The following is a 23,284-nucleotide window of genomic DNA, read 5'->3' as shown; positions in this document are numbered from 1 at the left end:
CCTTGTTCTTTTCTCTTTCGAAATATATTTCTCACCCATATGGATTTTTTATACTTGCGATTATTCCTATTTAACACCTGAGTAGCCAATATTATAACCGCAAGGTTAATAACTCCTAAATTGGCTCTAATTAATGCTTGGCTATTGTTATCCATTTTATTTTTGGGAATATAAATAAATAATCAAGCAGACCATAGAGCAGACTACTGAAAGAAGAGAGGAAAAAACGGGCAAGACATACGGAATTCTCTAAAAATGGAAGTTCAATAAAAAATAAAATAAAGCAGACGACAGAAAAGAGAGAGAAAAAAATATTGCTCGCCGAAAAAACTGCTCTGTGAAAACCTCTCGCCGCGGTGATAAGCAAAATTTCGGTGCGTGAAAGCGGAATTTTGCGCCAAATTTCGGTCCCGTGAAAACCAGCCTTTACTCTTTCAATAAAGACTTATCCCCAGAAATTTTACCCACTAAAATCAAAATTCCCTGACTTTTCCCGGACCTTTTCGGCCCATTTTTAAATTCCCTGACTTTTCCAGGTTTTCCCTGACCCGTGACAACCCTGGGGTCACCGTGTTTCGTTATCTAATGATTTAAGGACAAAGTTGAAAAGATAGGAGTAAACCACTATTACAATCCCAGTACTACCCTGACTCGAATAGCTAATCCGTACTGTCCTGTATTGGCATCCTTCAGAGAGGTTTGAGGAAAACGTTGGACATGCAGCAAGGGAGGGCGCGCCATCAACAAACGAGCTTAGAGAAAGAGAGGGACGGAAAAACCTCTCCGTGTCCTGACTCAGAATACGTACGGAGTTACGTAGTACGGGAAAGTCAGTTCAGTTGACTCGCGGAGTTGGTAAAGTGCGGTGTGTTCGTTTCGCAGAGAGATATCCATTCATTCATACCATCCGTCCACTCTATATTGCTATGGTGTTCTTAAAAGTTCCGAAGCTACTAATGTTTTTCTCAGGTTAAATAACCCTAATTAGTAATTAAATACGTTCGAATTACGAATTCTTGACTAGAGTGTGTGCCTAACACGCGCGTGTGACCATCCACGTTAAAATGACCTTTAACCTCGTGACCAGTGTGCCTAAAATGATCTTCTAAAACTATTTGGTTTTTAACAATCAATCGATAAATATATTTGTGACAATAAAAATTATGTTAAAACACGTGTCTTCGTCGCAACTGTCCCCTTATAAGGGACACGTCCCTCATGGAAGTAGCGGCGGCAGCGTTAGCGGAAGTTCCAGCGGGAAGCTACTAGGAGGAAGTGGCGGAAGTATTTCCGGGACATTAAGTAGTCGACAGGACTCGGTCAGTTTGGCGAGTTTCGGGAGCAGTGGAGGACACGAGGCTTTAAGTAGTCGGTCGTCGAGTACAAGTAGCATTCACGAAATGCACCATATAATGCATAATAGTCATCCCAATCAACATAAGGTGAGATTACAAACTTATTCCTATATAAACCAGGGGGTTTTCCCTTCTATAACCTTTGACCTACTGTCACAATAGAATTAGTACCCTTTAATTTTCAGCCCAAAATCGGGCGTCTTAAAATTTGGCAAAAACTTATGAAAATATAGAAATAATGTAATAACCCGGATTGTCAAAAAAGGATTCAACTTTCTTTTAAGGGTTGTTTATGTTAAAATCAAGGGGGGTCGATTATACGGATGTTATCAAAGAAGAAACCCATGGCCCCGTTCACACTACGCAATGTTATCTTGCATAATATCTAGGTGTATGCGAGGTTTAATCCCAATTGCATATTCAATTAATAAATAGTTTGCACTATAAAGGGGCTAAATGAAATTCCTCCCAGTTTTAACATAATCAACGTAACGCTACAGTGTTGTCAGACCCTCTGTCAGTTACAAGTAATTATAACTAGTGTGAAAGCCTGAACTGTTATCACTGCAGTGCAGTCAGGGTGTCTTTTCTGGCCAATGGTCTGGTAATTTAATTATATAATGAAAAGGGTTCAACTTTGATCAAAAATTGATATGAACTTTAAATCGACGTAATTACATAGTCTGAACGAAGTTCATTTTTATTTTTCACTGATGAGACCATGGATTGTATAACTTGCTCGTCCCACTTCCAAAATTTTCATTAATTTCAAAGAAAAGTTTTAAACGTGGGTTTGTGAGAAGGCGTGGGAGTTAAACACTCAAACCAAAAGAGAGTCAACTGCAATTTATACTAACTAACATCTCTCTAAATTTAAGCATGAACGGTTTGGTTTCAAATAACACACCCCGTTGATTCGTCAAAAAAACTAATTAGCAACTTCTCCCCCATCAGTTAAACTTACTACATAAATTAATGCACCAAGCCAGAACCAAAACGAAACTCCGAAAATAAAATGTACTTATGATTTGACTTTCAAATGAATACATGAATATTGAGGCTAGGATGATGGATGTGTACCACGCATTTACACCAGGAGGACAGGCTATTTGGTAAGTGTACTTTCGCTACTAAGTAGCCTGGCCTCCAGTTGTAAATAGTATCAACCCTCCTAGCCTAAAAAAACGAAGAAATCAAGGTTAAGTGTAGCCAGCCTATTTGTGAATATTAATTTGTTTACATGTACATAAATTAAACCTCCGCCGTAGTAGCATTGCATACCCTAATCTTAATGCGATAATACATACAATTTTTTTTTTAATATTGTTATTGGAATGTTGTCAAACACCTGGGAAAAGGTTAAGTAATTTTTTTTTATGTTCTAGGCTAGACATGGATGGCAAAAAAGGTTTTTAATTTTATATAATCATTGATTGGGCTATAAAATAGCCCTAGGGTCAAATTCAAGATATCTTTGAAATCCCCGAAGGAAAAATACGCGGGCGTTTAATACGATAATACGATCGATTTTAAGACTCGAGCCCGAGGATACGCAAAAAGGGCATCATCCCTAAATAGGACGTCTTCAAAAGACAAATTCCGGTTAAAACTATATCTCAAAAGGCTGAAATGGGGTTTCATGATTTTTTTTTCTATAAAGTATACAGGGTGTTTCTGACATAAGGGACACTGTTTTCGAGTTAAGATTGGATGACCCCTTAAATTTTAATTATGAAACTGATTAAGACAATGATTTTTAATTTATTTTAAGGGGTCATCCCTAAAACACTTAAATCAAATCATAACTCGAAAACAGTGTCCTAAGCTTAGGGTAAACAAAATTATGGAGATACAGAAATTATACATTTTTGACTCAAAGAATATCCCAATTAATTTATGCATGCAGACTTATCAGAAACACCCTGTATAGTTTATAAAATCGATTTCTATATACCCGGTAATTGTCGGAATAAAAATACCCCCTATCAAAAAATTTCCCCCGAAAAAATTTAATTTCGAAAAATTTGTATTCTGAGAAAAAAATACCGCTTGGGATTTTTTTCTTTTACCGATACCAATCGAGGTCGACTAATTTCTAGAAATACGTCATGACGTCACGTCACAATGACGTTAAATTACTCAATATCTTTAGGCTAAAACCCAAAGGTGTTGAATAAAAAAAAAAGAAAGAAAAAATGTGATTTCATCATATTTTTCTAAATATTAAATTAAATTCAGTTTTTCTTCAGAGATGAATAAAAATTCTTGAATAATTAATTTTCTTTTAAGGGACAATAAGATTGTCGTCTGCTTTTCTAGGGGTGAGAAAAACCCCCCGTGGGTTTGAACCGGTTGGAATTAAATAAAAGACCTTAACAAACGAAGAAATCCATTATCGCGTTGATGCCACTGCAGTGCCAAAAAAAAAAAAAAAAAAACACATCCATATTTTAATTTTTAATTCAATTACGTTATGGTAATTTTAATGTAGGTACCTCGGGGCAGATAACCTCGTAACCCCGAATTACTTTATAATAAACTTACCATACGGTAAAAACATCCATTTTATAAATTAAAACTAAATTTTAATTGTGTAGTTAAAAAAAGACGATTTTTTTAATTATTCGTGTCCCCAATTAAATTTTAAAATCATACCCAATTATTTTAGAGGTTATAGTTAAATGATTTGCAATTACTACGATGTTATTTTTAAAAGGAAATAATTTCGCTTCAGGCTATGAATTGAGAGATTTTTGAAAACAAAAAAATTCACTCAGGCGGCTTTTGTCAAAAAATAGAAATTTGTCGGAATTTCTGGTAATTTTTTTTTAAAAAAAGTTTTAAAACAAGTTGAAGTTTAACCTCAATTAAGAAAACGAAACATTCTTCAATTGGGCTAGAAGTATTTTTAAGATTACGTGACATTTTGACATCATCATTTAAATATTCCAAAAAAGAGATTTCTCTTTCTTATAGTACTTAGCAACTTCTACCGCTATACTCTTTCTTAGTATAAATTGTCAAGCACTGAGTCAATCCCTTTAATTACCAAAGAAAAAAATCCTCAATGCACGTGGCCAATAAAAATCTTCAATGACGTTTCAAATTCTCGCGCCAATAATAAATAAAAAAAGTAAATTAGGCGCGAAATAAAGCACGTGCGAAATAAGGGAACTATTAGGCGCGAAATAAAGCACGTGCTGCACAGTAAGTAGGCTTATAGCGCGTGAAAGTTCGCGGATTTTTAACGAAGCATCATGCACCTGCATGGAAATTTAATTACATTATATTATTATCAGATACATTCATTCTGTTTTAGAGTCTGGTTGGTGACCTTCCATTACTTCCTGAATAAAGATCATTTAAGACCGGTATAGAGTTCAATAATAATTTCATATCGTCATTTAATTATGACGAATCAGGAATGATTTTCCAGCTAATGCGTTTATCGAAATATATACGGGTTTAACTTCACCTAACCCTGATGGGATGATATAATTATAATTAATATATAGGGGTAAATATCGTCCGTCCGTCCGTCTTGAATTTCGCATAGCTCACCCAATTTAATCTACATAGAGATTTTTAAAATCTTTATCAAGCTGACATTTGCGAAAAATTTACGTACCATTGAGAAATTTGAACTTTTTAAAATTTTTAGAAAAACTTGGGTGTGTTTGTAATTTAAATTCAAAGCTCGTTTTTATCATTTTTATTTGTCAAAAATAGTTTGTTATTTCAAGGTATTTCGTTTTACTTTTAAAACGGTTTTTCAATTCGAATTTTTCCTTTCCCAGAATTATTAAAACATTTATTTTTTTGAATATTTTTGTCTGAATTGAAATATATTTTTCCCTATTGGCATTTGAGCCTCGGATATTCATTTTTTCCCCTCTTGATCCGGGTAATAAAATAGTTAGAAACAGCGGCTCATTAAGTTTGACAATATTAAGTACTACGGGTGAATAACATTGGGTGCCATTTCAATATTCTATATAAAAAAAAAAACAAAAAAAAAACGCACGCGATGCAAATTATGCACGCGACAATAAAAAAAAATAGGCTTCTTCGATTAAAACCACGAGCTGTTTTCATCCTTGCCTTTAACTATATCAATCATTAGCAATCGCATTCCAACGCGTCTGGTATAACATAAACGTCCCCTCCCTTGTTAGGCTTCTAAGTAGTAATATTATTGGCAAAACTGCACCCCTTCTCGTGAAATTATCACTGGGGAAACGTTGTAGCTAGCCCGCGGTGAAAATCTGCAGACAGCTTGATTCTCATACATTTTTAACAGAGGCCCTAACCCGACCTACCCGGTCCAACCAACCAACCCCTTTTGCGAATTAAGTATAGTTAATTTTGACAGGAGTAGATTCTTAAAAACAGGTAGTGCTAAATACCTAAGTCTTAATAAAACAGGTGTAAGGTATTTGCCGAGTCATAAGCCTAAATTAATTCTTTTATATTAAAAATCTAACAGTCCTAAACTAAGTAGTATATTAAAAATTGTCAGAGGTAAATAAATACCAACCGAAGTCTTAATAATAAACAGGTGTTGGCCCTTAAGACTTAAAACTTAAGTCTTTAAATTCTTTTTAAATTAAAAATCGAAGAGTTCTAAAATGAAAAATAAAATCTGACCCAAATTATTAATAAAAGTCACATTATTGAATGAAGTCCTGGTTTGTTTTTTTGAGAAAAATGAGAACTTCCGATTCGGAGCAAAGATTATCGAAATTGAAATAAAAAAAATTAATAATTATTATTATATTTCGCTAGAAGGTTTAATTTCGGCATTTTAATATCTCACGTTTATTTACGGAAGTTCTAAATTATTTTTTTTATGATGACGATGACACGATTATTGTAAGTCAAAATGAGGACAAGTACTATACAACAATATATATTCATTCTCTCCTCATCAAATAGGGATTATTTCTAAACCAATTTATTGAAGCGTGCATGAGTACTGAGTACTAGCTGTTGGGAGTGTTATATTTATAATAAATTTATATTCAGGGTCTAGGTTCACTATAGCGTCAAGTGGGCGGATACTTAAATACGTCTTAAAATTAAATACGACACTGTCACGAATCTAATTATAAAAAATGCGACGGTGACAAATGAAGCGTACTGTTTAATTGTCACTCTACAACTCGACTTTTTCAACCAATCTGATAAAATACGCTGAGTTTAAAGGTCAACGTGTACACCAACGTCTAGGAATTTTTCAATCAAATATTGAACGTCAGGAAATTATTTGTCCACAACTTAACCAAAGCCTAAGTTCAACAACGTGTCACACGTAGACGTAGACGTTTGTCATTTAGTTTCTTAAGGCTCTCGTTAATAAGAAATTGAAGCCGTTAAAGACAGAAACTTTCCTCTCTTCACTCTTGTGCAGGAATGGAGATACACCACTCACCAACCCGCAACCGTCTCAGGGTTGCCAGAAATAAGCGTAGTTAGTTATGGATATATTTTTGCTTGGAAAAAAATTCAACCGGAGATAGGGTGTTTTGAGCAAGATTTTGACGCTAAAAGTCTTTCTAGCGTAACTCCTTATTTTTAAATAATAAATAAAGGAAAACAAAAATGGTGGACTCCCGGAGTCCTGGAGAGTTGGACAAAATATTTAGTTACCATCATCATGTGTCAATTGATAAACACGTAATTCTTTCATGGCGTACAAACACCACCACGCAGAGGGCGTGGTTTAAAATGGGGTAAACTGGACATGGATGAAACATGACCTTCACAATAGAGTAGCTACTAGGAAAATTGTTCTGACGTCACACATCCTCCATATTGGAAGAAGTCTATGTAGACTATACTAATATTGACCTCATACCACGTGACTCATCTCCCTAGTTGTACAGTAGCAAACTATGGTGGTCAATTAATCTACATCGAGTTTACAATGTTTTCACTGACCTATGATGGTAATAACGCAATCACCATTATATTGAAATTGTTGCCATCACTATTGCTTTTGAGTCCGAAAGTGGCTTTTAGATTTTAACGTATTAAGTAGTGGCACACCGCGTTATATTTGGCATAGGTAAAGGCTAGTAACTGCCATTTCTGCATAGCGGCACTCTATTTCAGGAGAGGTATAGGCAAATGAGCTTTGAAAGGCTTTTAAGGTCTTCGAAAACAAAGTGGATATATGCTATGTGCCAAAAATATATAAAACTCCTTAGGACCCGTTTGACTTTGAAATTCGAATCAATTTAATATGATAATATTACAATGAACATATTCATATAAAGTTAGGAATAAATTACGCGATGAACTCTAACGACCCCCTCTATCTATCTAGAATTCAATAAAAATTTCTTTAAAAATAAATCTAAGAAAGCTATATAGTTTAATTAGAGCGTGATGTTAGAGTAAAAATAATAAAATTTAAATAATAACATTAATAGCAAAATCAAAACAACAGCAGCTGTTGATTGACAAAATATCGAAATATTAGAAGTCCATTTAGACTCGGGTCAAGTTATCTTGTCCATACATACATAGGGAGAGTGCCTAACGGGAAAGGTACATACATCCCATTCCGCCTTTAATAAGGCTGCAAAGTGATAAAGGTATTTCCGCGCCGCACACACCTGGCGGATGTTGTAAGCCTAAAGGCCCTTTGTTCATTTAAAAAAAAACCTTCATTACAATCAAAAATACCTGAATAAAATATATAAAAAAATTATATCAAAATTCCCTTTAGGGTTCTACATATATATTTATATGTAATTATAAATCTTAAATATATCATACCACCCCAAATAACGGGGAATTGAATTAATTTTAAGTACTTAAGAGTCTAGCGCGCACCTGTTCTAAAAAAGTTAAGTTTCTTACAGAACTTTTCTATATAGTAAATTTTTGTGTCTCTTTCGGGGGTGGACCAAAAGGGTTTGGGTTTTTTTTTTTATTTTTTTTTATTTATTTTAATATGGGAAAAACGCAGTCAACCGAATATTTCAACACCGCCTACAAATCCTTAATATTTCTCAAACACATCGCGAAGAGTTTTCAAAGTTGACTTTTATAAAACTTTAAAAATGTTTCCAAAAAACATTTATTTTAAGTCTCTAAAGAGTCTATGTAAAACTTTCCCATACGAAAAAATATTGAAAATAAATAAAAAAAATCCCAGGGTTTATGGAGCATGATGGGAAATGAATCCGTAGAAATGTAAGTGTAAATCCATTAACCTTAGACTAATATACTTCTAGCGCATTTGTACAACTTTATTTACCAATTTTAAATTATTAAACATAAAATAAATTAATTCCGTTCACTTACTAGTCATGTCTAACTAACTTATTCTGGTAATTATTTACTTATGACAGTACTATAATAATGTATAAACCATGAGTGCATAAATTATTATGATTAAAAGTACGTTCAATTTCAAACTTTGTCGTTGGTATACGAGTCAAGAGAAAGGAATTAAAATGAGACTGGTTGGTAAGAAATTCAAGCTTCCTTGACCCCCCACGTATGTTAAGTAAAGTTTACCGGGTTGCCAGACAGCAGATGTTGAGACGTCGATGGTTACATTAAGCCAAGAGGTCGAAGCACTCACTCTCCCATGCCACGAACTCCCGGGCGACTCAATCTAGACTTATATTCCTATGTCGCTTCTCAAGAAAGCCGTTAAACGATGTTGCGCAATAATAACTACTATTTTAAGCTAATAATAGTAGAATCCCACTATCCAAGTTATTTAAAAAGTTTAGCTTCAACATATTCCTATTCCACTATAATTTATAGTAGGAAACTACTAGATTACAGTAGAATCCTATTATTCACGCTTTTTTTAAAACGTTTAGCTTCAACATATCATTATGCCACTATACTTGATAGTAGGAAACTACTAGATTACAGTAGAATCCTACTATTCACGCTATTTTAAAAAGTTTAGCTTCAACACATTCCTATGCCACTATACTTGATAGTAGGAAACTATACTAGATTAAGTATAATCGTACTATTCACGGTATTTTAAAAAGTTTAGCTTCTACATATCCCTATGCCACTATACTTGATAGTAGGAAACTACTAGATTACGGTAGAATCCTACTATCACCATTGTTTAATCCACAGTAAATAGTAGGATAATACTACTCGTATTAGCTAAGCTACTCTGCACAGTATTTCTGCATGAACAGACAGAATTTTTTAGGAACAAAAACTATATGAAAAAATTCCATTTCTTTTCCACTGAAAAATGAAAAAGGGTGACAATTTTTTGTTCAAATGACTTTAGAAGATTAATGGACGTTAACTTTATCACGAGCTAATGACGCTCTAGGAATTCTGGGATACAGCGAAAAAGAAAGAAATAGAGAAAGATAAGGGGGTCCTTTTGTACTGCCTGCAAAACTGGAAATCTCTATCTTATTGTTAGGGAAATAAGTCTGGTGGTTGGACAACGGACAACGACATTCCTTCGCGGCGCGTTACGCGTCAGTGATCACCTTTAAGGGACCCAAAAAAAAAAGAAAAACACAGCCTCGGCTAAATCTATAGCTTCTATTTTAATGATTATAATAATCACCCTTCCCCCACCACTAGCGATACACCCACCAGTTCTGGACTCCTACATGGTCACGTGACACGAACCCACGCCGTGTAAATAAGACATTATAATGGTATAAGGGACTCTTAGCTAAGAACTACTATATACTTACAAGGGAATTATTTACTTACGATATTATACCAAGTCTGTCTAAACATAGTAAATATTTTGGCAAAAGTAAATATAAACTTTACTTTTGGTTTAGGTCACGTGACTCCAACCCAAACCCAATTAAAGATGGCGGCATAATTTAATATTTAAAAAATTTCTACTGGGCAAGAACTTGCAGTGAACTTAAACATTCCCAGAACTTTCCTAATAGGAGACCAAAACAACACGCAGTTTTAGGAAGGGGGGCATTATGGCGATGTACGAATTCAATCGGGCCTAGATCCCATCCACGCATCCATCCCATGATTCCATGGAAAAGGCGCCATGAGAAAATCATCGTCGTAATACAAAATAGGAAGCGGATATCGCCACCAAATGAACTGTTTCCTCTTTAACGTTTCCCTACAATAAAGTATATACCAAAGACAATGTCATTTGGCATTACTACAATTGTAAATAGTCAGTTTGAACTCCCACGTTATCCTAGCCGACAGAGATCCACCCATCCCTTGATGATTTTATATATCTTAGAAGACAGAGCGAGAGAAAAAAATATACACGACTCACTACGGTACGGTACTTTAATTCAACATATCCCGTCATTAAAAGAAAGATATAATTTGGATTGATGTCCCCTATATACTGCAGCGTGTATTTGTTATAAAATAAGTTCATAAGATATGTTCCATCCATAAGTTTGTCAGACTGGTAACTTAGAAACTGGAGCTTGTCATGAAGTGAGTGACGCAGGTCATAGATTCGAGGCAAAGCGACGCCTGGTGACTGATGCACTGTCAAAGGCTTAGTAATGCAGACTAAATAGGACCTAGATGGAACTTGGTCCTGCAAAATTAATTAACCACCACCGAGTATAGGGCTTCAATTCTCGCTTGTCGTTCTAGAACTAGTTATCTCGAGTACTGTAAGTCTCTCAGTAGCATTACGAAGTTTAGGAAGTGTCATACTTATGGAAGGAACATATCACTTATAAACTTATGGTGTAGTTTTATCGAATTGAATATCAAGCGAGTTTATTGAAAATGACAAGCCTCCTTATTGAAAATTTCTAAATCAAAATTATATATTTGTATTTATACGTTTTAGATAATGGATTATGTAAACAAATTATCTTCGAAGGTATTTTTTTTTTTCAAAAAGTTTCAAAGTTTCAAAAATCCTCGAGCGATTTTTCAAATGAGTTTTTACAGCAAACATTCTTTGACACGTAATTATAAATATTTTCGTAGTTGGCCTAGGCCTAGACTTGAGTAATTCAATCTTCTAAAAGTGTCAGTATGTTTTATTAATTTAAATTTATATGAAACGAAAGTGAAAAGAGATATTTATAAAGAACTTTGTCTTATCGGATATCAGGCGCCTAAGGGTCTGTCTACTCTGCTGCAATCATTAAATTTACCAAGTTAAGTAAGATCGCGTACACACACACACACACACACCACTCGAGCTTGTTGTCCGACTACTTGGAACAATTTTTAACACTCCCATAGTAAGTAAGTAACACGATACTCCTGTCAACTTTTAAACAAACTTCGTCAAAAACGATCTAGCTTCATCAATGACTCAAGGAAAAGGAAAAATCAAAATTTATCCCACGGTTCAACGAAATACATCTATTTTAAGAGATTTAATGAATGAGAAACGTTTATGTTAGTTAAATAATTTTGGTTAATCTAAAAGCATTCGTAGATTTAGAGCATAAGTTCATAAGATATGTTCACCATAAGTTGGTCACTGGTTACAAACTGGAGCTTGTCATAGATTCGGGTAAAGCGACGCCTGGTGAGGGGCTGCTGTCAAAGGCTTAGGACAGACTAAATAGAGGAAGATGGACTTGGCAATTTAACCGAGTGTAGTCAATTATCGCTTGTCGTTCTCGAACTAGCTCTCAGTATGAGTTCAATAAAAAAAATATCTACGGTATCTGAGCACGAACCTTCATTATAGACACGACTTCACCGGGCACCATGATCCACTGTGGGATACTGACCACTTCAAGCACCGATCCATTGTGGGATACTGACCACTTCGGGCACTGATCCACTGAGGGATACTGACCATCTATGAAGATTGATCTTTTATGCATTGGCATTCAACGGCTCTACCAACTGAGCCATGATACACGATGTTGAGACCTCTTTGAGCTAACTTAGTTGTGAATTTAAATTAACGAGCTTAAAATAATTTCTCCGGACCCACGTGGTCTCGAACCTGGGTCCTTCCGCGTATGAACCGGGTGAGATAACCACTACACAGCCGTTTGACTAAACCTTTTTGAATTAAAAACTAACTTACAGTTGGCATTAGGAACTTAAGTAGAGGTAGTGTTTTACTTATGGAAGGAACATATACTTATAAACTTATGATGGAATACGCGAATGGCAGAAAATAATGTTGGAAGTTGATCAGGCGTGAATTTAGTTCTAGTAATTAACTTTACAAGCTCATTAACTTCGAGATATGTTCAGCAAATTTTTAACAAGCAAAAGGAGAAATTCTCCAAAATTCTTATGCCTTAATTGGCTCGTGCGTGAATGTCGAAATAAAAACAAGGGGTTAAACACTAAACTCTATTCTAACATAATAAATAATTAGTATAAAATAATTTTGCACACCACTCTAAATCTCCGTAATTACGTACGTTACGTCACGCTAATTTAATTAATTATTTTTAAAAACGTAACAATCATAAATAAAAAATTCCTGTGGTTAGATTTTAAACACGGAAACTCAATTTCTTTTTCATTTCTTCTAAAATGTCAATTAATAATAACAGAAATGATTAAATTTAAAATGCTTAATTAAGGTTTTGCACGCGTGGGAATTTATCATAAATGTTTTTCTTTTCATTTATAGAAGGAACTTTTAGGGTTATCTTTTCTCTAACTTTATATATTCTTAGCGTGAGAGTGAAATTTGGCTGGCGGTTATAACGTAACTTCTCTCTTGCAAAATCGACAAATCGCCCAAGGCCAACTTATAACTATAAGATTAAACTACTAAAGATTCTTGGCGTGAAACTTAACTTTAAATAAAAATAAAAATAGCGAAAGGAAAGAAAAAGGAATATTTGATTATATAAAAAGAATATAAAGCAACCAACCACGCTTAGAGAATAAACCGCGACCTTCCCAAGTACGTTTTTATTAAAAGACAATTCTCGGATTTCCCACGCCTGGAGATAATAAATATATTCAAATACTTAAGAAATATATTCATAGGAAGAATTTATTGAATTATTGTCAGGAATATTACGGGTTTCAATTGAGAGACGCGTTATAGTTGTTGAGTGGCTTGGTTTTTATGCAATTCCGATTTTAAAACAAAATAAATAAAAAAAAAATTAAAAAAAAAAAAAAACCAAACTTCTAAACAGAGAGAATTATAGCGAGAAGAGCGGAAGGTTGACCTAAAGCCGACCTTTTGAATACGTAGTTTTCAATAAAAAAGGGCTTGGTTCACGGAAGGTCTGGCAACACTGCACCGAAATAAAAAGCTAAGAAAGAGGGGAGGGGGGGGGAATTTAATCCCTTTTCAGCGAAAACTATCAATAAGTTATACCGTAGAACTCTGGAACTGGAACTCAAACTGTCACGTTATATTGTTTCCTACATCAGTTACCAAACATATAGTATCATTTATAAAGCGCGCATGTATACCCTGGTTCCGTTAAGTCCTTCCTACATATGGTATGGTATGGTATGGAATAGATAGCCGAAGATAGCGTTGTCCCTTTTTGGTATAGGGGGACATATTTTGGGCGCCTGGTAAAGAAGGGTCACTTCCCAATGTGGCCCAAGGGGAATAAACGTGGGGTTTCTTTTGGCTCCGGAAAGACGAGGAGGGCAGAGCGGCCTGGCTACGCATTTTTCTATAGCTTCCCGCGCCGGAACTATTCCTAGCTGTTTGTAACACGCGTTGACATCTGGGCAAAAATAAAAAAATAACTTCCGAAGGAAAGAAAAATCACTATCGATTGAGATTGAACATTGTAAAGAATGCGTGGTTTAGCTATTCGATGACTTTTGATTGAATCCATTAGTTTTTCGCTAATGCATTGGCTTCCCCAAAAAGGAACCTATAAAATATTAGCTAGAAAAAAGGACCATTTTTCCGAATCATTAGCCATAGTTATGGATGAGGAGAAATGCGCGGTTACCATGGCAACGATTACGCATTAACGGATAAAAAAGAACAGTTCAAAATGATGGGATATATTTTTTTCGAAAGGATTCTTTAATTACTCTTTCGGATATGTACACGTATTTTCATCCTAATGACACAAACCCACTTTATACCCCCCCCTCACCTTGTAATTAATCACACTGATTAAAATTAGGACCAAGTAGACCTACACGTCTTTAATACTAAACACTTAACTACTAGGTAGAACTAAGAAGCGATATCTAGTTTACTAGGGAGACGGTATAAATTCGCGTCATATTTCCAGCTTTATCTCCAGTCCAAACAAACGTAGGTCCGTAGTTAATCCCCACCGCCTCTAAATTACAACCAGCATCTCATTGGTTCTTGAAAACTCACGTCAGCGCGACGCGAATGACGAAAATTACTTGAATTTTCCGACTGAGGAGAGGCTGCGAAATAGCCCGGCCTCCTTTTACGTCCCCCCTTGTATTTTGAAAGGGGGACTTGGACTATGGCGCGCGAATACTTAGGCATCTTATACCTTCTCCCTAGTAAACTAGTTATCACTTCTTGGTAGAACATTTTCTAAAAAACATCTATTTAAAAATGTCTTTAATTTATTTTCCCGAATTCTATGGCAATTTCTTAATTTCTGTAAAACTAATATCTCTTTTTCTCAAATTCTCTCTTTCTTGGTGTCTTTCTTTCTCGCTTCCGTCTTTGTAGCTGAGACTAAACCCAACTCTAAGTCCGCACATCATAATTAACCGTAACGAAAGGGTCGTAGTCAAGGTAAGACATTGTCATATGTATATGCAAAATAATTATATTATACTATTATTTACTTGACATCTAAAAGATTGATTAACCCATTATCATTTAGGAAAATTCCTTAATGGTGTCGTAGATAAAATTGTTTTCTTTCCAATGATATTAGGTAGGCCTAAATCCTTGGGGCCTTAAGTTACATCAATCTGGGCTCGAAAAACGAAATAAATTAATAAATAAATAAATAAAAAAGTGGTCAAAGTCATAACTTCCAGGTAGACCCTTTAAATGAAGCTTAAATGATATAATTTTAATTAAAAATTAAATTAATTAAATTAAATACCTAAAGGGGGTTATATTACACTGAACAAGCGAATTTGCAATAATTGTAATTTTTTTAAATACTTGAACCATTTAATATTGATCATTTTAAAATATACATTACAAAATCCCCTATAGGAACGCGATAGCCCAAATCAAAATAATTTTCTAAAATATATAAACTTTAGATAGCACCGAGCAATTGCCCTGAAAGCCTCAAATTCCGATTTCTATCTCTGAGGTAAAAACATAGCAAGGTCGCTTGTCACAATTAATAAAGCTACCTAATACCATTTTCCCGTATTAATCCCATTGCAAAGCGACAACGTTAATAATCTATCGGTTAACGAAGATGTTCACGCGACAATGAGAATTATTATCAAGGTCGGTTGACTTCCGTTTCCGGCGTCATATTATTTAACTCTACGGGGAGGGAGGGCCAGAGGGGAAATGCCCCCAATTCGCCTGGGGCTTAAAAAAACCTAAACCAAACCCCGGCAGGGTCGGTTATTAAAGATACCATAAGAAATGTACTAAAGTTCTGCTGTAAGTTATAGGCTATAGACCTTCGAGCTTGTTGTACTGCAAGAATTAATAGGCATGCATGGGACAATATGTCAGGAACTTATATAGAGGTTTTATTAACATACGAGGTATTTTATCTGACCCCCCAAAGGCATATTTCGGACAATGAAAGGCGAGTTTGAGTTTCTCTCTAAGAAATGGGAGATTTTTAAGGACTTCGTGACGCCGTTCGTTGGTATATAACCAACTAATTTGAAATATCACGCAATTGTTAGGAATTAAAAGATAAAATCCAACACGCATGCGCCAGTTATTCAATAAAGGTTAAAGTATCCCATCCTTATGGTACGTTTGGTTTGAAAAGGTCATTAAAAATTTGCCATCATTTTCGATTGAATTACGAGACTTCATAGGGGGGACCATTTGTTCAAGGTTTTTTTGGGGAGAAATTCCTTTGGGTCTGAGAATTCGATTCGAAGATGTTTCGCAGTTAAGATTTTTTTTTTTACTGGGAAAGTTTGAAGTCGCATAAATAACATCGCGTAACGGAATTACCTATCTTCATTTGCATAAATTAAAAGGATTTAAATTATGGGTTGTTAATAAAAAAAAACATTTCTCTATAATAAACGCCGCTGCTACTATCACTTTAAATTACAAATAGTCTAAACTTTTCTATTATTTAATATACTGAAAAATTAATTACTAAAACACCAACAAGAGTGAGACCTTTTCAAAAGGTCGGGAGTTCAATTTAGTTTTGCCATATGCATATTCTTCAGACTTGGAGGATTGATACCATTTAAACTGCGGGAGTCGAAGCTACTTTTTAATACACTTTGTCCTCCTGGTGTAAATGGCATCAAACCTCCTAGTCAGAAAACTATGTATTGGTTGGAAAACATGGTTGCAAATTGCAATAATGATAGTTATATCCCGAGTATTTCATTTCAAAATTGTTTTTCTCCTTATTAAAGTTTATTTAAAAGCTCCGGAAACGAAATAACCATATATATATTTATAATTTTGGGGTTTGAAAAGAATTCGATAAACTCGACGCGTCCATCCCGTCGGAAGTGGCAAGCTTCTAAATTTAAACCACATTATTAGAGGGGGGGGGGGTCAAATAAAATTCCTGAGCGTGTGCCATTCATACCCTCTCTATAGTCAGTCAAAAGCATAAACTAAAATAACATTTAAATTCCTTTTAACGCTACGATCAAATTTCAAAAATAAAAAATCCTTTTTATTTATGGTTAGCTAAACCAACCGGAAAATATCAAAATATCATTCTTATATTTTTCAAACGGAAGTTCTTAATTCAGCCGACTTTTAACCGCAACCATCAATTATTAATGTTTAATCGAATTAGGCTTAGCGCGTTTCATAATGGTGGGTTTTTAAATGATGTTATGAATAATTTAACATCAACTTTTTTTTCAAATTGATTTAATATATTTAATATATTTAATTTTATTTATTTCTTTATTTTCTTGTTGTTGTTTAGGTGGTGGTCAAGATCTACGCTCGTGTATTATGCGCGGACATGGAATACAAGACATTGTCCATCTCGCAAGGGACAAGTAGCCGCGAAGTCATTAAACTATTGCTCAACAAATTCCGAATGAAACACAGAGATCCAAATTTATTTTATTTAACTATGGAAGTTTGGGTCAAAAAAACAGGTAAGGACATTCAATTTTCACTTTATTGGCTATCTAGAGAGAGAGAGTAGATCGTTGGTTCGAATCTATCTAGCTAACCACTGTTCAAACATCGCATTATTATCAAATACAAATTGTAATAAAAGAAAGTGTGGCACTGGGGAGAATTTTTACCACGCTGAGTCCATAGCTTCTTTGGTATAGATAGACCAATCAGAGCTCGTCTTCAATATTACGTCACCTTTTTCCTCTTTCAACGAAAAAAGATAGTTCAGCTTTTAAGGCATTAGAATACGTTTGATTCTTAATAATGACAGATTTATTAGTGAAAACCTGATAAACGTGACCCCCTAGCGGTGGGGGCGATAAATATGGGTTTATTTAATTGTCTCTCAGAGGCAGGCAACTACACTCCGCTTCACTTTCTATTCATACCTATTTACTTTTGATATTATTGTCTTAGAACTACAACAAATCGCTCTAGTTTTCGAGACCGAAAACCAATAGAACTATACGCAATTTAGGTCGTGTGTAAATAAGAGCGCTTAGAGACTAAAGTCGGCTCGGCAAATAACTTTACGGATATCACCTCCTACTCCCACCCCCGTTTGGAACAAATATGCTAATTCATACATGTCCGTCCGCCAGCCCGCTTTTCCCCCAAAACTTTCACCGCCGCTCGTTGTTTGAAATCGAAACAACTATACCCCGACACAAATTCGGCGTGGTGTTTGTTAAGTAAGTAGGCAAGCTAGCTGATTCGTCATTTTTAAATAATAATCAAAATTCAGTTTCGGAGTATCGCTTTGCTTTGAACTAACTAGATTCGAGAAAGCATAGCGCATTTGCATTTACATTTCGCATCCCTGGGTCCCGGGGAATCCCAGGGAACCTCGCTCGAGTCGCAATAGGGGTCAAATGGAAACCCGCGGGGTCAAATTTCCGATGTTTCAGTTGCCGCCGGTATCTCTTTAAAGAAAGACGTACACACGTTCACCAGACCAAAGAGGCAAAGATGCTTTAAACCCAATTGCAAATTTAGAATGGTTTTGTAATAGGATATAGCAAAAGTCCCCGGGAGTTGAGAAAATTTAAAATGTTTGTCCTTTAGCTAACTTTTTCAACTTAACTTGGAATAACCAATAGACCATTTCGATGGAGTTAACCAACGTACTCTGCCCATGCCATTGCCATATCCCCTATGCCCATTAAACGTAGCCAGTCCCGGACAATTCAACTTCACACTGAAGTCTAAATTCTAATAAAATCTTACAAGTGGTTGCCAGATGTTACGTTGGGAAGATATACCGAATATATTATTACACAGTAGTGACACCACGTGTTATCTTCGAGTAGAATATAACAAGGGTAAAGGGAATAGGCTTGCCATAAAAGGGTGAACGATATTTCTTAGATATTAAATCCATTGTAATCCATCCATTCCAATCGGATTATTTTAAAAATAGCTTCTCTCATTATTAAAAATAAGAAAAAATAGAATTTCCATCCATTGTCTTTAAATCGCCAAAAATTCCTTGGGCTATAATTTTCCCCGTTCAAATCCAACCACGAGAATGTATTTTATTTAATCCAAGAGTGTTTTTTATATTTAAAGAAATTAAAAAGCGCAAAATTGCGCTATGAGTTTAAATAAGGAGTTCAATATTCGTGTAATAAATGAATTATAATCACATAGCAGTTCACTAAACCCCCGAAAAACGACAACGAACGTATACTTTTGTTCTTCAAAGCTACTAGATTTACCCAAAGAGAAAAATATATTTCTGAAAAATGTTTTTTGTCTCTACGCATGAATGATTTTTACGATGTGTTTTTGTCTTTAACATTCTTTAAGAATGTTGACTGTTAAGAGTTCGTTTCATCTCAGTTAATATACAACCCTGATATATCCAAGGCCTACCTACGTCTCTATCGCTGTCTAAGTATCCCTCAGTTGTAAATAAAAATATAATAACAATTATATTTAATTTATTTTGATATCTTATAAATTTGCTTAAAAGTAAGGATGATTTAGAACAATTTCGGTGTGAATTTAAATTAGACAATAGGTGAATGTAAAAGATAATTAGGTAATACTTGGGAAATATTAGACCAAGGACCCTAATTTCATCTAGTTTTCTCGAAATTATGGAAACAATGGTCAATAGGTACTGAATTAATATAATAAAAATTAAATAAAATATTTCAATTTTCGCTCCACTTTTTTCAAAAACAATTTAATATTGCCCAATTTTTTAAAGTCATTTCGTTGTACCATATTTCTATTATTTCAAAGAAATGAATTTTCACGAATTTTCCAATTAAATTACTTTTGTAGGTATGCCAATTCGTACGATAATGGTCCTAGATGACGAATCGAGACCGGCCGAATTACAAGCTTGTCATCCCAGAGGCGATTCAAAGTAATTTAACGCTAATTACCCCAATAATTACTTAACTTAATTCGATTCTAACTGTATATCGACTTATTTTTTGGTAACCAGATTCTGTTTACAAATGAGAAGAGGTGGATTGGTGAAAATCTACGATGGTTGCTTAATGCAAGGGGTAATTAAATTAAAACTATTAAGTCATACCAAAAGGGAAAGTCTCATTAATATTTCGGAACTATTTCTCTATTAGAGTTTATACAAGAGCCTTCTAGTCTCGGACAGAACGACGGTTGAAGAATTAATCCAACTACTTCTGCATTGTTATAATTCTCAAGAATGGGCCGCCAAATTTTCTCTCTTTGAAGTTTCGACCACTCAAAAATGTAAGAATAATTTATTTCTACCGACTTCGGACTAATTCTAATGGTTATTTAATTACGTTTTGAGAGATTAACGAAAGCCGAATTCGTTTAATTTAAATTTTTTTCTCAGATGAAAGGCGGTTACATCACAGAGATTATCCGTTACTAGTGCAGCAGGCCTGGCCTAACCCTCAACAATTCGTCTTTCAACTCAGAAGGAATAATGCCGAATCAACGCAAAAGCGAAGGGTAAGTTACGCCTCTATTTCGTATATTACTGACACTATGTCTTTAATTCGAATTTTATCGAAACTATGCCTTTAATTCGAATATTATCGAAACTATGCCTTTTATTCGAATATTACTGAAACTATGCCTTTAAATTAAGTATCTAAAGCTATCCCTTTAAATGGAGTACTTCAAAACCGTGCCTGTAAAATGGAGTAACCGAAACTATGCCTTTAAACTGACACATCTTACCGAAACTTTGCTTATAAATGCAGTACCTCAAACTGTGCCTTTAAATGCAGTATCTCAAACTGCGCCTTTAAATGCAGTATCTCAAACTGCGCCTTTAAATGCAGTATCTCAAACTGTGCCTTTAAATGCCGTATCTCAAACTGCGTCTTTAAATGCAGTATCTAAAACTGCGTCTTTAAAAGCAGTATCTCAAACTGTGCCTTTAAATTCAGTACCTGAAACTGCGCCTTTAAATGCAGTATCTGAAACTGTGTCTTTAAATGCAGTATCTCAAACTGCGCCTTTAAATCAAATCTATGCCTTCGCATTCGAAAATCTGAAACTATCGCTATAATCACTTCTTTCTGGCAGCACTGTCACCCAAAATAGTATAGGGCGCGCGCTAATTATTTCATCTTTGGTCACTAAATTTATCTCTATCACGACTGAGGAAATAATTTCAAATAATAAATATATGGCATCACAATGAATGAATGAACGAATGCTTTGTTTCACATTTACAATAACGCGAAACTCTAATTAGTATCGTTTTTCCTTGTTATGGTCTTTCCTAAAATAATACTTCAATTGAAAACTAATCAATAATTATTTCCCTTAAAAAAAAATATCAATGGCCCCGGGCCAAAGGGAATTAAGTATAAATAAACACTTGAATATACCGGTGGTCACGTTTAAAATTAAATTAGATTTGGGTTAAAAACAAACGGACCATCTATTTCCATAAGTTACTTCCCTTTTAAACGGTAATAGCCAGATTCAAAAAATGGCCCACGAGTGCAAACAATAATTTATGCAAAACCAAAATAAATAAATAAAAATTTATTTGTACTCACAGTTATGCGTCAAAAAATTGTCCACGAGTTAATTAGCTTCTAATTTAATTTGTAAGGCACATCGAAGACACTTTAATCTAACTTCCGCACCGGAAATTAATTTTTCCGACCTAAACAGTTAATTAAGATGGTTTATTAGTAACGAAAAAAATTAAATATAAATATCAAAAATTTAATAATAATAAAAGTCTTGAATAAAATAAAATTAAGTAGAAAAAGTGAAGGATTATCCTGATGCTGCTAATGTTAAAAAGGTTACAAAGCCTGACAAGAAGTAATTAGTGGTTGGTTATAAGAAAAAGGGTTTTATAAATAATTGAAAACTTTCTCATTACGCCAAAAAAAAAAAAATTCGAAGAATAAGCGTTGTTAAAAGTATTTGAAGTATTTCGCGCGTCAATGAACAAGGGAGAAAATAATTACCAGTTCTAAGTTTTTTTAATTAATTAAGAACATACATTGCACATGCGCACAATTATTTCTTTTAAAGCATTGTTTCTAAGCACGGGCTATTTTGCCTATTTTATTCCATTCCACGCAGGATTGGCATGGCTCTCAGAATTCTGTCACCTCTTTTCAGCTTTATGTATGACCCCCTTATTAAAATTCATATGATTCCATATCCATTTTCATAGTAAGTAAGAATTCCCGCCAAAATAATGTGCACGTGAAATTTCAAGGGGTCATTAATAAAATTTATTTATTTTTTTGTGTTAACAGCCTTTATGGTTAAGAAGTCTGGATTTGGAAGGACAAATAAGTTTCCGTTTATGCGTTCGAGACGAAGTATGTCCCAGCGCTATACATTCACCTACACTCAAACCGCAATTCAATAACTACGAAAATTATTTCTACATATGATTCATTAATTAACACGAGCCAAAAACTCCCCAAAAAATATCTGCCACTAGTCAAGAAGATTCCAAGATGAAAATTAAAAAACCCAATTAATTCATGAAATGTATTCACAAATGTCGGCTAATTATTAAGCCAATCGTATTAATCATCATAGTCGGATTTAATCAAATTATTTTTGCTCATTAATTCCTCCCCCCTCACACACATTTTTGATTTTAATATCGATTTAATTTTAATTAATTAAATAAGTGTAATTAAAGAATTAATTAAGTGCAAGAAATGGCTAGTCCCCAATTATGTACATAAATAAATAAATGAAAGATATATTATATAGTCTTATACTACATTAAAAAGGAATAATAGATTCAGTCTAAACTTGAATTAAAATTAACGAATGAAGATTACCAGTATTTTGGCATTGGACTGTTTAATTACTAGTCTTGATTGGTAATAAATTAATTAAAAACAACAGCTAATTGAAACCAAAGTATCGCGGATTTAAATTTAATCGATTAGAATTCATTTTAAAGAGTATTTATTGTATCGTATATATAAGATTATTTCACTTTCACTGTTAAGCACTAAAAGAACTTTACCTTTGATATCTGCAAAAATATAAATAATTGTACCTGTTAACTCGATAAGATGTAAAAATAATAAATACGAGTGATTATCTAAGTAATTTTGTCGAATATTTGCTTCAAAAACTTCAATTCTCCTTTGAAACTTTCCCTTTAAAATTCTGACACTTGCCCTTTAACACTTATTTTTAATAATAACTAGCGCCATCTATAAGCAACGGAGAGAAGCTAAATTCAATTTTAGTGGAGAAGTTAAATTCAATTTTAGTGGAGCTA

At 34.3% G+C, this 23,284-nt stretch overlaps 1 protein-coding gene across 3 annotated transcripts; it reads left to right on the top strand.

Annotated features, from left to right (window-relative positions):
• The first annotated feature begins 507 nt into the window (after positions 1–507).
• On the top strand, positions 508–23,105 carry rau (RA domain-containing protein rau). 3 transcript variants are annotated; one of them, XM_089846521.1, is made up of 9 exons: positions 508–1,442; positions 14,950–15,015; positions 17,345–17,522; positions 19,840–19,924; positions 20,006–20,069; positions 20,145–20,277; positions 20,387–20,505; positions 22,111–22,203; positions 22,290–22,424. In XM_089846521.1, exons 1-8 carry the CDS (start codon positions 1,164–1,166, stop codon positions 22,159–22,161), a joined length of 975 nt encoding a protein of 324 aa, XP_089702647.1. In that variant the 5' UTR covers positions 508–1,163; the 3' UTR covers positions 22,162–22,203; positions 22,290–22,424. The 3 variants fall into 3 exon arrangements, with proteins under 3 accessions (XP_089702647.1, XP_089702645.1, XP_089702646.1); XM_089846519.1 differs by lacking the exon at positions 22,111–22,203 and having other exon boundaries at positions 522–1,442; positions 22,290–23,105; XM_089846520.1 differs by lacking the exons at positions 14,950–15,015; positions 22,111–22,203 and having other exon boundaries at positions 655–1,442; positions 22,290–23,105.
• Positions 23,106–23,284: the final 179 nt, after the last annotated feature.

This window comes from Phalangium opilio, unplaced genomic scaffold (assembly GCF_054372755.1).
Source record: "Phalangium opilio isolate 3A_F unplaced genomic scaffold, DU_Popi_V2 ptg000079l_1, whole genome shotgun sequence".
Lineage (NCBI taxonomy): Eukaryota > Metazoa > Arthropoda > Arachnida > Opiliones > Phalangiidae > Phalangium > Phalangium opilio.
The sequence above is the reverse complement of the archived record's forward strand: the minus strand, read 5'-3'. Positions and strand labels throughout refer to the sequence as shown.

Excerpts from the sequence above, each read along its gene's own strand:
- rau (XM_089846519.1), top strand. The coding sequence starts at position 1,164 with ATGTTAAAACACGTGTCTTCGTCGCAACTGTCCCCTTATAAGGGACAC. Across the intron at positions 17,523-19,839 it reads AGTTTGGGTCAAAAAAACAG|GTATGCCAATTCGTACGATA; the intron begins GTAAGGACATTC and ends TTACTTTTGTAG. Across the intron at positions 19,925-20,005 it reads CATCCCAGAGGCGATTCAAA|ATTCTGTTTACAAATGAGAA; the intron begins GTAATTTAACGC and ends TTTGGTAACCAG.